The 12,257-nt window shown below is 47.8% G+C and overlaps 1 protein-coding gene across 1 annotated transcript; it reads left to right on the forward strand.

Moving 5' to 3' along the window:
- Window positions 1-87: 87 nt before the first annotated feature.
- Window positions 88-11,941, forward strand: SMARCD1 (SWI/SNF related BAF chromatin remodeling complex subunit D1). Its single transcript, XM_019662333.1, has 13 exons — window positions 88-462; window positions 1,101-1,288; window positions 1,576-1,618; window positions 1,713-1,835; window positions 2,317-2,439; window positions 3,519-3,635; window positions 4,955-5,056; window positions 5,344-5,505; window positions 5,591-5,688; window positions 7,024-7,159; window positions 8,758-8,880; window positions 10,006-10,107; window positions 10,218-11,941. Exons 1-13 carry the CDS (start codon window positions 286-288, stop codon window positions 10,269-10,271), a joined length of 1,548 nt encoding a protein of 515 aa, XP_019517878.1. The 5' UTR covers window positions 88-285; the 3' UTR covers window positions 10,272-11,941.
- Window positions 11,942-12,257: the final 316 nt, after the last annotated feature.

Consider the following 12,257-nt stretch of genomic DNA (forward strand, 5'->3'; position numbering starts at 1 on the left):
AAGGGCCTGTCTTCCTCCCGTCGGCCTGGTGGCGCCCGCTCACAGGGCCTCTCTATCCCAGAGCTCTTCTCTATGGTTTCGCCCTCCCGGACCGTGAAGGCGGGAGGGAGTGGTCAGCGCCCTTTTCCGCTAGTTGCCCCCCTCTAGCCCGCAGTCTCGCTGCCCTGAGTCTCCCGTGCCGGCCGGCCGGCCGGGCGGGCTAGCGGGCTCGTGGGGGGCGCGAGGTGGGCGGGGGGAGTTCCGGTTCCGGTTCTTTGTGCAGCTGCAGCAGCGGCTCCGGGGAAGATGGCGGCCCGGGCGGGTTTCCAGTCTGTGGCTCCGAGCGGCGGCGCCGGAGCCTCAGGAGGGGCGGGTGCGGCGGCTGCCTTGGGCCCGGGCGGAACTCCAGGGCCTCCCGTGCGAATGGGCCCGGCGCCGGGTCAAGGGCTGTACCGCTCCCCGATGCCCGGAGCGGCCTATCCGGTGAGTGGGGCGGGAGGAGGGGCGCGCGGGCTGGGGGCGGGGCCGAGCGGGGCCCTGGGAGTGACAGCGGTGGGGGGAGAAGTAGGAGGGACTCCCCTGAGAGGGATTCGGGCCCTGAGTGGGGGTTGGGGAGGCAGTTAGCATCCCCACCTGCTCCTAGGGGCATTGTTTCTGTGGGGAGTCAGGGTATAGAACTATGGTGGACGAAGTGGGGCCAAGGGTGGGCAGATGAGGGCTGGAGTGCAAAAGGGCTTGGGCAGCTCCAGTGCCCAGAGGAACACACAGAAGGTAGCTGGCAAATTGAGGTCAGCTTTCAAGGAGACAGTAGCAAGTAGTACTGAGTAAATGTGGAACTAGAGAAGATGTCCAATGTGTCAGATACAAAATAGAGTAGGGAGAATTTGAGTATAATCTGACTGTTAGCTTTTGAGCTGTATTCACTTACAGAATCATGACTGGAGCAGAGGAAGCTCCAGTTATCTGTAATTCAAAGATGCAGAGAGCTCTTCTCCCATTGTGCTTCACTGCCCCGCCCCCCAGCCTTGTTTCATTCAGACCTGAAGAATCCCCCACTTTTTCTTTCTTGGTGGGGTTAGCAGGGGAAGCCATGACATCTCTGGGTCCTCTCCCCTCTGTAGAGACCAGGTATGCTGCCAGGCAGCCGAATGACACCTCAGGGACCTTCCATGGGACCCCCTGGCTATGGGGGGAATCCTTCAGTCCGACCTGGCCTGGCCCAGTCAGGGATGGACCAGTCCCGCAAGAGACCTGCGCCTCAGCAGATCCAGCAGGTTCAGCAGCAGGCGGTCCAAAATCGAAACCACAAGTAAGATGACCCTGGGGAAGGGGGGGAAGGAAGGGAGGGACAGAGGGAGGGAGCCTGTGAGAACTCGGGTGGTGGGAGTATCTGAACCAAGAAGTGGTGGTGCTGTGTCAGCCAGTGGTGCTTATTCTTGAGACTGCCTCATGTTGGTTGGGGGATTGGGGATATGTCCTTGATTTGAGAGAAGCTTTACAGTCCCTTCACTTTACTATAAATGGAGGTGCTGACAGCCTGTCTTCATGTTCTGGCTAGTTCCATCCCAACCTGATAACAGTATTTATTTTGAACAGTGCAAAGAAAAAGAAGATGGCTGACAAAATTCTACCTCAAAGGGTGAGTGCAAGCTGTAGGTCTTCCTGAGGGCGTGGTGAGTTTGAGAATAGAGATGGCCAGCTCTGTATCCCCATGATATCTTTCTGTTCCTAAGATTCGTGAACTGGTACCAGAATCCCAGGCCTATATGGATCTTTTGGCTTTTGAAAGGAAACTGGACCAGACTATCATGAGGAAACGGCTAGATATCCAGGAGGCCTTGAAACGTCCCATCAAGGTAACACAGGAGTGCACTAGGCAGAGAGCCAAAGGAGAGGACTTGGGAACCTTCAGTAGGCTTAGGATGAGCAATCAAAGGCGCAGCGCAGCTCTCCTTGGCATTTAAATTACATCTTTCCCTTCCGCCTACGAACTGAGAATTATGTTAGAAGTATAAGAGCAAAACAGCAAAGGGGGAGGGGCTTTTGATATCTCTTGCGCCAGAAATCTACCCTGTCCGTGTTTTTGCTATAACTGCTCTACCACCTTGGGAACCTGGCACCTTGCATGACTTTGTCCACCTGGCACCTCAGTGTATGCTCTTGTACTCAGACCAAAGGCCTGTATTCCTCTTCTCGATGGAATCTTCATCCACCCACCCCAGGGACTGAGTAGACAGTAAACCAGTCTGTTAGAAGTATATTGGGGTTTGGGGAGACCCTGTCTTCAACATCAAACCATTGAAGCCCCACCATCAATCCTGTTTCTGCCTTCCTCAGCAAAAACGGAAGCTGCGAATTTTCATTTCTAACACTTTCAATCCGGCTAAGTCAGATGCCGAGGATGGGGAAGGGACGGTGGCTTCCTGGGAGCTTCGGGTAGAAGGACGGCTCCTGGAGGATGTGAGTTCAAGGTCCATGGTGGTCGGCGTCTAGGGTGGGAGCTGCTGGGAACAAACAGTGTTGTCTGGTTGGCAGGAAGCCTGACTGGTGCTCACAGCTCCTGTTGGGAACTGCAGGGAGAGAGTCACTGTATTCCCTGTGCTAAAAGACAATGGTTCTTTGTGTTGGTTCCCACAGCTTGGCCCTCACTGTGGTATCATATTGAGAACCATATTGTCCTGGGATTTGATTTGTTGTTTACCTTCCTCCTGATGCTACTGGCCGCTAAATTTAGCAGTATGTGCAGATTATTCTGAAAGAGAGAGAGAGAATATGAATATGAATGTGTGTGTTTTAAATCAAGTGAGTTTCCACTTAGCATTTGAGGCCATGTTTTCCTCTCTGAGTTCTTGAGGTCCTTATTTTCCATTGTGGCATCTCCATCTTCCCAACTTTCATGGAGACATCTCACAGTTTAAGTAGAATATATTTATCTGACAGGCCCTTTTTTGCTTCAGGAATAGAATTAGCTGACATGTGAGAACCCCTAAACTTCCCACCCCAGAAACTCCTTGGGGAAGCTCACTTTACCCTTACACTCTCTGGCTCTCTATTTTTAGCTATTCACAAGCAAGCTAATTTGAATGCATTTTTGTAGGAGAACCAGGCCTCAGTGTCAGACCCTCCTCCTTCCCAATATAGGTCCAGTCCATGTGCTGGTGGTGTCATTCTATCCAAATAAAGCTCTTTTTGTTCTGGCTGCTTATTGCCTGTGATTCATTTCCCCTCTAAAGTCAGACTTTCTCTGTTCAGACTCGCTTTGTTATGTGTATTGGTTTGGCTTAACTTGCCTCATTTCCTTGGGGAAATGAGGCGGGGTAACTCAGCGACCCTATACATGTTATATATAGGCTGCTGCTTCTGCTGCTACCGTGACTTGTTTAATACCCACAGACACCTACTTTGCCATCTCCTAAGAGATAATTCAAAAGACGTTTTTGAGTTTTTTCCCACTGCTGTTGTGGGTTCCTTTTTTATGAGACTTTGTCTTGGGGAACTTATTCTGTGCTTTTCTAACATGACTTCTTTTTCTCCCCTAGTCAGCCTTGTCCAAATATGACGCCACCAAGCAAAAGAGGAAGTTCTCTTCCTTTTTTAAGTCCTTGGTGATCGAACTGGACAAAGACCTGTACGGGCCAGACAACCATCTGGTGGAAGTGAGTAGTCCTGCCCTGTAGACTTTGACTCTATGCCTGAAAGATAATGGACTTGGGAGCCAAACTTTAATGTCTAGGGATCTGGGGAGGTATTGAGTAAAGGTTTACCTCAGGTGTACATTACCACTGTCGTATTTTGCACATTGACCTCCAGGTGGCACTAGCTGTTTAGTCTTCGTACTGTTTGGACCCAAGAGCTCTCTTGCAGTCTTGACTTGTTCCACCTTTTGAATGTTACTGTCCTGGTTGCTGCCTTCATTGTCAAGGGAAATTCTAATGGAGGTCTCTTATACATGCCAAGCTATCTCTGTACCTTGCTTGTTAATAATGGTGAAACATAGTTATGCACACACCATTCATACTTGACAGTAGCAGATACTGTAACTGAGGGGGTTAACTGATAGGGTTCTAGTCTTTGCCAAGATTACCGTTAATAGATCCGGGACTTCCTTTTGGTCCCTGCTCTCTTTAGATTCACATTCCAAATCATCAAGAATTCTTTATTATAATACCTGATTATGCAATGTTCTGTTCTGAAAACCATGTTAGTGACAGTGTTCTTTGGAATATAGCCAAAACCAGAATGAGACAGTCCAACATTCCAAGTCAAATTAACCTGCTTTTTTCTTTGCCAGTGTAGCCGCAGCCCCTTAACCTCAACCACCAAGAGACATGGGAAAGTCTTTACCATCTAATAAGGAAAACCATGGGAAGGTCTTTACCATCTAAAAAGTCATGGAATCAATAGAAATTTGTAAATATATTTAACTTTATAGCAGTAGAGCATAGCGGCTACGACTGTGGACTGTAGAAACAGATACACCAGAGCTCAAATCCTTGCTCCCCCACTTACTGGCTGTGTGAGCTTAGGCAAGTTACTTCACTCTTCTAAGCATTAGTTTTCTCATTTGTAAAATAGGTTTAATCACGCCTATCTCATATGGGTATTGTGGGAAATAATGAGATAATCCAAGTGAATGGTATAGAATACTGTCACACATAGTACGTACTCAGTAAATGATAGCTACGTTATTTTACTATGCACATGTATATTACCCATTTTGTGGATAAAATATCAGTGGAAATTCAGGCTAATTTAAATGTGACCCTGAACAGTCAGAATTAAAAGGTTGATTTACTTAAACACAATGGGACAATAATCCCAAAGCCATATACAATTTCTAAAAATGTCCCATGTCATTGTTCTATTCCCGTAGCCTCAGTAATTGCAGTTGAATATTCAGTCATTACAGACGCTCTTCCCTCCCACCCCAGCTCTTCCCCTGGGAGAGCAACCCCTGATACCTTCCTCTCTGTAGTGGCACAGGACCGCCACTACCCAGGAGACGGATGGCTTCCAGGTGAAGCGGCCAGGAGACGTGAATGTACGGTGTACTGTCCTACTGATGCTGGATTACCAGGTATTCTGTGGTGATGTGAGGGGGCCTAGCTTTCATAGCTACATACCATTAGCAGTCTGACATTTAAAAGATTAAGTCTAGTTGTGGATAATTTGCCACCAGGCTTTAAGCTCCTTAAATATAGGGTCTTAGTCATTTCTGAGTTCCTCCTAGTGTTTTTCTGTCCCTGAAAAAGCACTACGTTACTGCTTGTTGAATGGTTTGAATGTATGGTCACGCTAAGTACCCCAAAATACACATAGACCCAGCTCACTAGCGTCATCCCTATATTCTTTGGTTCTCTGCAGCCTCCCCAGTTTAAGTTAGACCCTCGGCTGGCTCGGCTCTTGGGCATCCACACCCAGACCCGTCCAGTGATCATTCAAGCACTGTGGCAGTATATTAAGACACATAAGCTCCAGGACCCTCATGAACGGGAGTTTGTCATCTGTGACAAGTACCTCCAGCAGGTAAGGACCCGTTCTTTTGCTAGAGTCCACTGGAGCGCTTGTACCCAAAATGCCAACTTCTATCTACTTCTTCTCGTTCCCACAGATCTTTGAGTCTCAACGTATGAAGTTTTCAGAGATCCCCCAGCGGCTCCATGCCTTGCTGATGCCACCAGAGCCCATCATCATTAATCATGTCATCAGGTCAGCATGTGTATGGGAGGCAGTGGTGCACTGGAACTGGTTTGTACCAGCTTGTACAAGCCAATTGTCAGTTTCAGGAATTCTGCAAGCAGGTTGTTACACACTGCTCTTATTTAAAATTGAATTATGTAAACTTACAATTAAATATGTTATGTTAAAAGAGGATAATAATATACTCAAAAACTCATCATTTCCTATTTATTTTATTAGTATTTGTGTTTTTGAAGTTAACTTATGTCTGTTGTGTCTGTATGGTGGAAATACTACATAATGATGTGTAACTGCACATCTCTTCCCAACTCCTTGATCAGTGATGCAATATTGGCAGCTTGAAATCAACCATATTGGGAATATTTAAACCACATAAATTGGCAAATGCTACAAATCAGGGATTTTTTTCCTCTCCTCTTTTAGAGACTCAATTGTTAGACATTTATTGATGGGCTACCATCTTTTCTCTGGATGGTAGGACATTCCAGTCTGAGAGTCCAACTCCATTACCTTTGTCTACTTTTTTGTTCAGAAGATGAATGAACAAGGCAGGGAGTGAAGGAAGGCACTTCCTCCTGAAAGCAGCATGTTCCTGTGGTTGGTTATAGTCTCTTTGCCTTCTTTCCCTTACTCCCAGTTATTAATCCCAATAAAGGCCTTCCTTTCTTTAGACTCTGAACCATCACTCAGCCAGTAGTAACTCCTATAACTTATACATCGGGTTAATAGAAGCTGGTCTGTCCTGTATTCCTTTGCTTAAGATTAGGCCATGTTTGGGCCAGCTGAGTGGCTCAGTTGGTTAAGAGCTCGCTCAAGAGTGCAAGCTCTGAGCAACAGGGTCGCCGGTTCAACTCCCAGGCCGAGCTGAGCTGCCAACAGGTTGCAGGATGGCTCAGCTAAAAAAATAAATAAAATTAGGCCACGTTTTTTGTGGTGTGTGTTTTATTTGAATTTATTTTCAGAGTCAATGTTAGTTTAACGGAGAAAGACACACAAGATACTATAGTAGTGGTTTTCTTTGGGGAGGGAGAAACTTTTCACTGAATGTCTTTTGTACCACTTGAATATTTAGCATTGACTTTTTATAAAAATCAACTTTATGGAGGTTTACATATAATAAATCACACATGTTGAAAGTATAGTTTGATGACTTTTGGTGAATGAATATACCATGTAGCCACCAGCAGAAGAAAGTTACAGAATGTTTCCGTCACACCCGGAAGTTCTCTTGTGCTCTTTTGCAGTCAACTCCTTTCCCACCATTTTTGGGCCATCTTTTTGACCCTGTGTGATTAGGCGTTAGGGGACAAGCCCTTTACCAGGCCCGTTTGGTTTCCTCCCCAGTGTTGATCCGAATGATCAGAAAAAGACAGCTTGTTACGACATTGATGTGGAAGTGGATGATACTTTGAAGACCCAGATGAATTCTTTTCTGCTGTCTACTGCCAGCCAGCAGGAGATTGCCACTCTGGACAACAAGGTAGGCACCTCTGCTTTGGGTAGTTTGGGTGCCGCCGGCCCTCTTTCACAGCTTCTAGGCTCCCTTCTTGGTATACATTCAAAATATACTGACACCCAGTCTAAGTATATGCCAAGCACTGTGCTTGGTGCTGGTTGGAGCCAGACATCCATGAGTTCTGATTCTGGCTATACCCTTTAATAACTTTGAGCCTTAGTTTCTGATCTGTGAAGTAAAGACCATATTTATAAGGTTGCTATGAGGATCAAATGAGACAATGTATGTAAAGATATGATATTGTGTCTGGCACATAAAAACAAATGGTAACTGCTGCTATTGTTGTTAGTATCTTGTTATCTTTAAAATTATTAGACATAGTCCCTACAAGTAAAGCCAGAAAGAGAGCAGGGAGGCTTTCCTGGAAGAGTTGATGCCCCAGCTACATCTTGAAGGATAGAGTGGGAATTAACGAAAGGGGAGAAAGGAGAGTGGTGCTTAGGGGCGTGGGAGGCAGAGTACATCCCAGAAAGAGGGAACAGGATATGTGAAGGTCCAAAGATGAGAGAGAGCCTGGCATGTTAAAAAAGTACAAGCTGTTTAGTGTGCTAGATACAGCACAGGGTGCTTGGGATGGGATGTTTTGGGAAAGGAAACTGGATAGGAAAGCAGGAGCCTAATCATGAAGAAGCTTTAATGCAGGCAACACCTATTAATAATACTTCCTTTTGAAGACTGGAGGGGCTGATGCTGTTTGCATTTTGAAGGATCACTGGCAGGAAGGTGGAGAGCGAATTGTAAGAGGGGCAGAGTTGAAGGAGGAAGCCCAGTTAGTAGGCCAGTGTAGTAATGCATGTGAGGTACGTGGAGGTCCTAAACTGATGGTACTGACAGTGAGGATGGAAATAAGTAGACAGATTTGAGACTTGTCAACGTGGAATCGAAGGGATTTAGATGCTGTTTAGATGGGGATGGTGGAGGTGAGGTGTGAGGGAGAAGGAGGCATATGATAAATCTCAGGTATCTAGTTTGGGTGGGTAGTAGTATTCACTCAGACTGGGAACAGGAGGAGAAGCGAGTGTTGGGGGAAAGGTAGTGAATTCAGTTTTAGAGAGTTTAAGGTACATGGAGATGTCAAGCAGTTGGATTGGTTGGAGTTTAGGAAACGAACTCTGGTTGGCAGATTGGGCACTCATCACCCTGTCAGTGATAATGGAAGACATATAAGTAGATGAAATTGCCAGGAAGAGTATGGAGAATGTGAAGAGAAAAAGATCCCACAGACCATAGCTTTTGAGAGCCCTCTATATCACTTCTTTCCTATTTGAGAGTGTTTTTGTACCCATTTGTGCTTCGGATTAAGTATTCACCGTGTAGCTTCACCCAGAATGGACACTGGAGACTAAAAGGAAACTCACGTGGGGTATGTGGAGTCACTGCAAATTACCTGCCGAGAGAAGGCTGAGTGCCGGAGCAATTGGAGCCCTGGGCAGCAGTGTCATGTCTGGGCAGCGCTCCATACCTAGGTTGGGAGTGGCACACGGGGCTGTCAGGCACTATCTGCCATTTAACTTAACATTTCCCCATTTTGAAAATGGTGTGAGCGTCCTTCTTCCTTTCAGATCCACGAGACGATAGAAACTATCAATCAGCTGAAGACCCAGCGGGAGTTCATGCTGAGCTTTGCCAGAGACCCTCAGGGTTTCATTAATGACTGGCTTCAGTCCCAGTGCCGGGACCTCAAGGTAAAGATACCTAGGAAAGAAGCAAAGGGAGTTATGTCAGTGAAGCTTTTACTTGCTTTATTTCTGTGGCATCTGATAGAAGAGCCAGAGGGGTAAGTGAGGGACCAGATTATCTTTAGCACATCCCAGGGTCCATTTTACAATTAAGTAGGGAAATGGAGGTGGAACCGTCAGATATTTGTCTGGTACTTACTATGCCGTCACTGTGCGCCACATTATAGGGGATACAGAGTAGAAAACTTCGTTTCTGCTTCAAAGCAGCACACATTCGGTTTTGGAAAACTAGGCTAATATGCTTTTAAAAATGTAGTAAGCCCAACATTAGTGGAACTCACCAGTATCAATAAGATAATTCAGAGGAGAAGAAAAATCCATGAGGCTTGAAGAGCTAGGACAGGCTTCATGGAAAATTTGGGATTTGAGGTATTTTCCAGAGAGGGGAGCACCAGAACCTCAGGCAAGAAGGTAGGAATGAGCACAGAATGTGTGAAATGTGCCCTTGGTTCCCACCTATCCTGTGGTGACTGTGACTACAGTTACAGAGGCTGAGCAGAGGGGTGAGGGACCAAGGGTGCCAGAAAGGATGCCTGAACAAGACAGTGACTTGTTGATAGCAGGGGGTAACTTTGGGTGTTGTGTTAATTCATAGTTTGCTAGGGCTGCCATAGTAAAGGACCATAAACTGGGTGGCATAAACAACAGAAATATATTGTTTCACAGTTCTGGAGACTAGCAGTGTGAAATCAAGGTGTCCACAGGGTTCCGTTCCTTCTCGGGGTGGAGGGTCTGTGCCAGGCCTCTCTCCCAGCTTTAGTAGCCTCAGGCATTCCCTGGTTTCAGATGGCATTCTCCATTTGTCTTCACACCGGCATCCCTCTGAGCGTGCCTGCCTCTGTGTCCAAGTTTCCCCTTTTTATAAAGATACCAGTTATAAAGGATTAGGCCCACCCTAATGACCTCATCTTAAGTTGATCATTTTCAGAGATCCTGTTCCAAATAAGGTCACATTCACAGGTACTGGGTGCTTAGGATTTCAACATATTTGGGGGGATACAATTCAATTCATGACAGGTGTGAAGGAAGGAAAGAGTCTATTCTCTCTCTACCCCCTGCCCTCTCTTCCAGACCATGACCGATGTGGTGGGTAACCCAGAGGAAGAGCGCCGAGCTGAATTCTACTTCCAGCCTTGGGCCCAGGAGGCCGTGTGCCGATACTTCTACTCCAAGGTAGGCGCCGGGCTGCGTGGAGAGACTGACACAAGGCAAGGGGTCGGTGATACTAGCTACCAATTCCTGGTCTGCCTCATCTTCCACTCCTTCCACTGTTTTCTCCTTAGGTGCAGCAGAGACGACAAGAATTAGAGCAAGCCCTGGGAATCCGAAATACATAGGGCCTTTCCCATGGCCCTGATTTGGCTGCACCGATTGTTTATTTGAGCCCTGTGCTGCCTGCCTCATAGCACCTGCCTTGGTTTTGCTTGGGGCCTTCCAGGGGATGCTGTTGGTTCAAGGACATCAGAATGAAGAGGGTCTCACATTTCTGTCTCATGACACCTACTACCCTCTTCTCCCACCCCATCCCTTCCCACCCTCCAGCTTCCCTTTGTCCCACAAAGCTCCCATGTGCCTCTACCCTCCCCTGGTCTACATAGGACCTCTAGATAGTATTAGAGAGAGAACCTGTAGTGGTAATCAGTGCATTGAATGGATTGGGCCTAAGGCCAAGTGGTCTTCAAGGGGACCAGCTACACTGATCCTGCCCTTCAGAGACCCAGGAGGTGGGTGCTTCAGCCCCTTCTCTGAGACTCAGGCTTGGGGGCACTCTATAAGCTAGCTGATCTTGGCTTTCCTGATAACAGAATCCAGTTTCCTTACTTCCCTCCACAGGTTTGGAACAAACTCTCCCTTCACTTGTTGCCCTCTAGCACTAAAGGAACCCTGGTTCTTGGACTCCACTGAGCCCCAGGCCAGTCCGCAGCTCTTTGGATTGGCCTGCCTCTCAGTGCTTCTCTTACTCCCTCATAGGGGAGCCACATCAGTATTGGAGTTTGTTCTTTAACGATTGCTCCCTCCCATCACACTCCCTATAGCTGCTCTTTTTAGGATTTCCTCCTATTTGTCCTAACCCAGGGCATTTGGGTTGAGGGAGTCTTGCCTTTCCCTGTCAGAGCCCCAGAGATCTGATCTGGGGTACTGTCATTGCCAGCGGAGGCTGTTCCTTCCGGCTGTTGTTTGGAGGTATGATTCATTCACTCCACTCTGCCTCCCTCATCCCTTCATGGAGAAACAGGCCTAAAATCAAACGGGTAAAAGCCCTGGGCCATCCCTGTCTTCCTGTCCCTTGTATGCCCGGTTGCCACCCACTGGTGACTTCTAGGGCACTGAGGAGTGAAAGCGCCTAGGGCTGGAGAATAGCTCTGAGTTGGGTTTGTGACTCCGCCCTCTCCCTGCCTCACAGGATTGTGACTCCCCACCCCCAGCCCCTGCCCTCAAAGCTTCAGACCCCTCAGGTAGCAGCAGGACTTTGTGATCTTGGCCCCTTGGAACTGAGATGGTTTTGCATCTTTCCAGGAGGGCCGCAGATTCTTCTTCCAGGTCATATCACCCTGAGTTAGCATATCCCAGGCTCCCAGGCTCGCAGACTCAACACAGCAGGGTGGGAGACAGCTGGGCACCGAGGGGGCATTCCGTTCAGCACCGGCCTCAACCTACAGAACTGACAAAGCCCCTGCGTCCCCACCCCTCCTCAGGCTCCTGCGAGCACGCTCCCCAGCCCGGTGTCCCTGCCTGGTCCACACTGGGGACGGTGGAATTTTTGCCCCATCTTCCCCTTCCTGCCATCCTACCCCTTCTTTGGAAGCTTCTCCCCACAGTGACACTGGACAAGCTCTGTCCTTGGGGCTGGAACCACGAGAAGGAAGCTCAGCACTCCTCCACAGTGTCTCTGTTGAAGATAACTTTTTATTACCTGAATTGTTTTTTTTTTCCATGGACCAAAATTTGTTTTGTACTGTCCCCTTATCGATGTCACCCAGTTTTAATAAAAGAATCTTCTGATGGATGAGTCCCCCTACCTACCAAGGGAGAGCCCTTCTCTGAGCTCTTTCTCCTCCAGTACCATTAGCCATGCTTATGGTGTTTGTTCATTTTATCTGACAGCTGTGGAGCACCTGCTGTGTGCTGGCTGTGGTGCTCGGCGCTGGGGATATGGTGGCAAACAAGGATTCTACCTTTTGCACCTCAGGTCCTCACTTTAGAGCTTGCTCTGTCATGCCTAGTGGTCCAAGCAGGCTAGCTGCTGGTGGGCTTACTGGGTTTTACCACTGGGTCTGACAGTCCTGCCCCCAGCTCCTGTTGGGAAGGTACTAACAAGACAG

This window comes from Hipposideros armiger, unplaced genomic scaffold (assembly GCF_001890085.2).
Source record: "Hipposideros armiger isolate ML-2016 unplaced genomic scaffold, ASM189008v1 scaffold_371, whole genome shotgun sequence".
NCBI classification, from domain to species: domain Eukaryota; kingdom Metazoa; phylum Chordata; class Mammalia; order Chiroptera; family Hipposideridae; genus Hipposideros; species Hipposideros armiger.

What these genes read in the sequence shown, in the direction of transcription:
- SMARCD1 (XM_019662333.1), top strand. Translation starts at nt 286, where the DNA reads ATGGCGGCCCGGGCGGGTTTCCAGTCTGTGGCTCCGAGCGGCGGCGCC. An exon ending in TGCCCGGAGCGGCCTATCCG is followed by an intron (nt 463 to 1,100) that starts GTGAGTGGGGCG and finishes TCCCCTCTGTAG; the next exon opens with AGACCAGGTATGCTGCCAGG. An exon ending in GCCGATACTTCTACTCCAAG is followed by an intron (nt 10,108 to 10,217) that starts GTAGGCGCCGGG and finishes TTTTCTCCTTAG; the next exon opens with GTGCAGCAGAGACGACAAGA.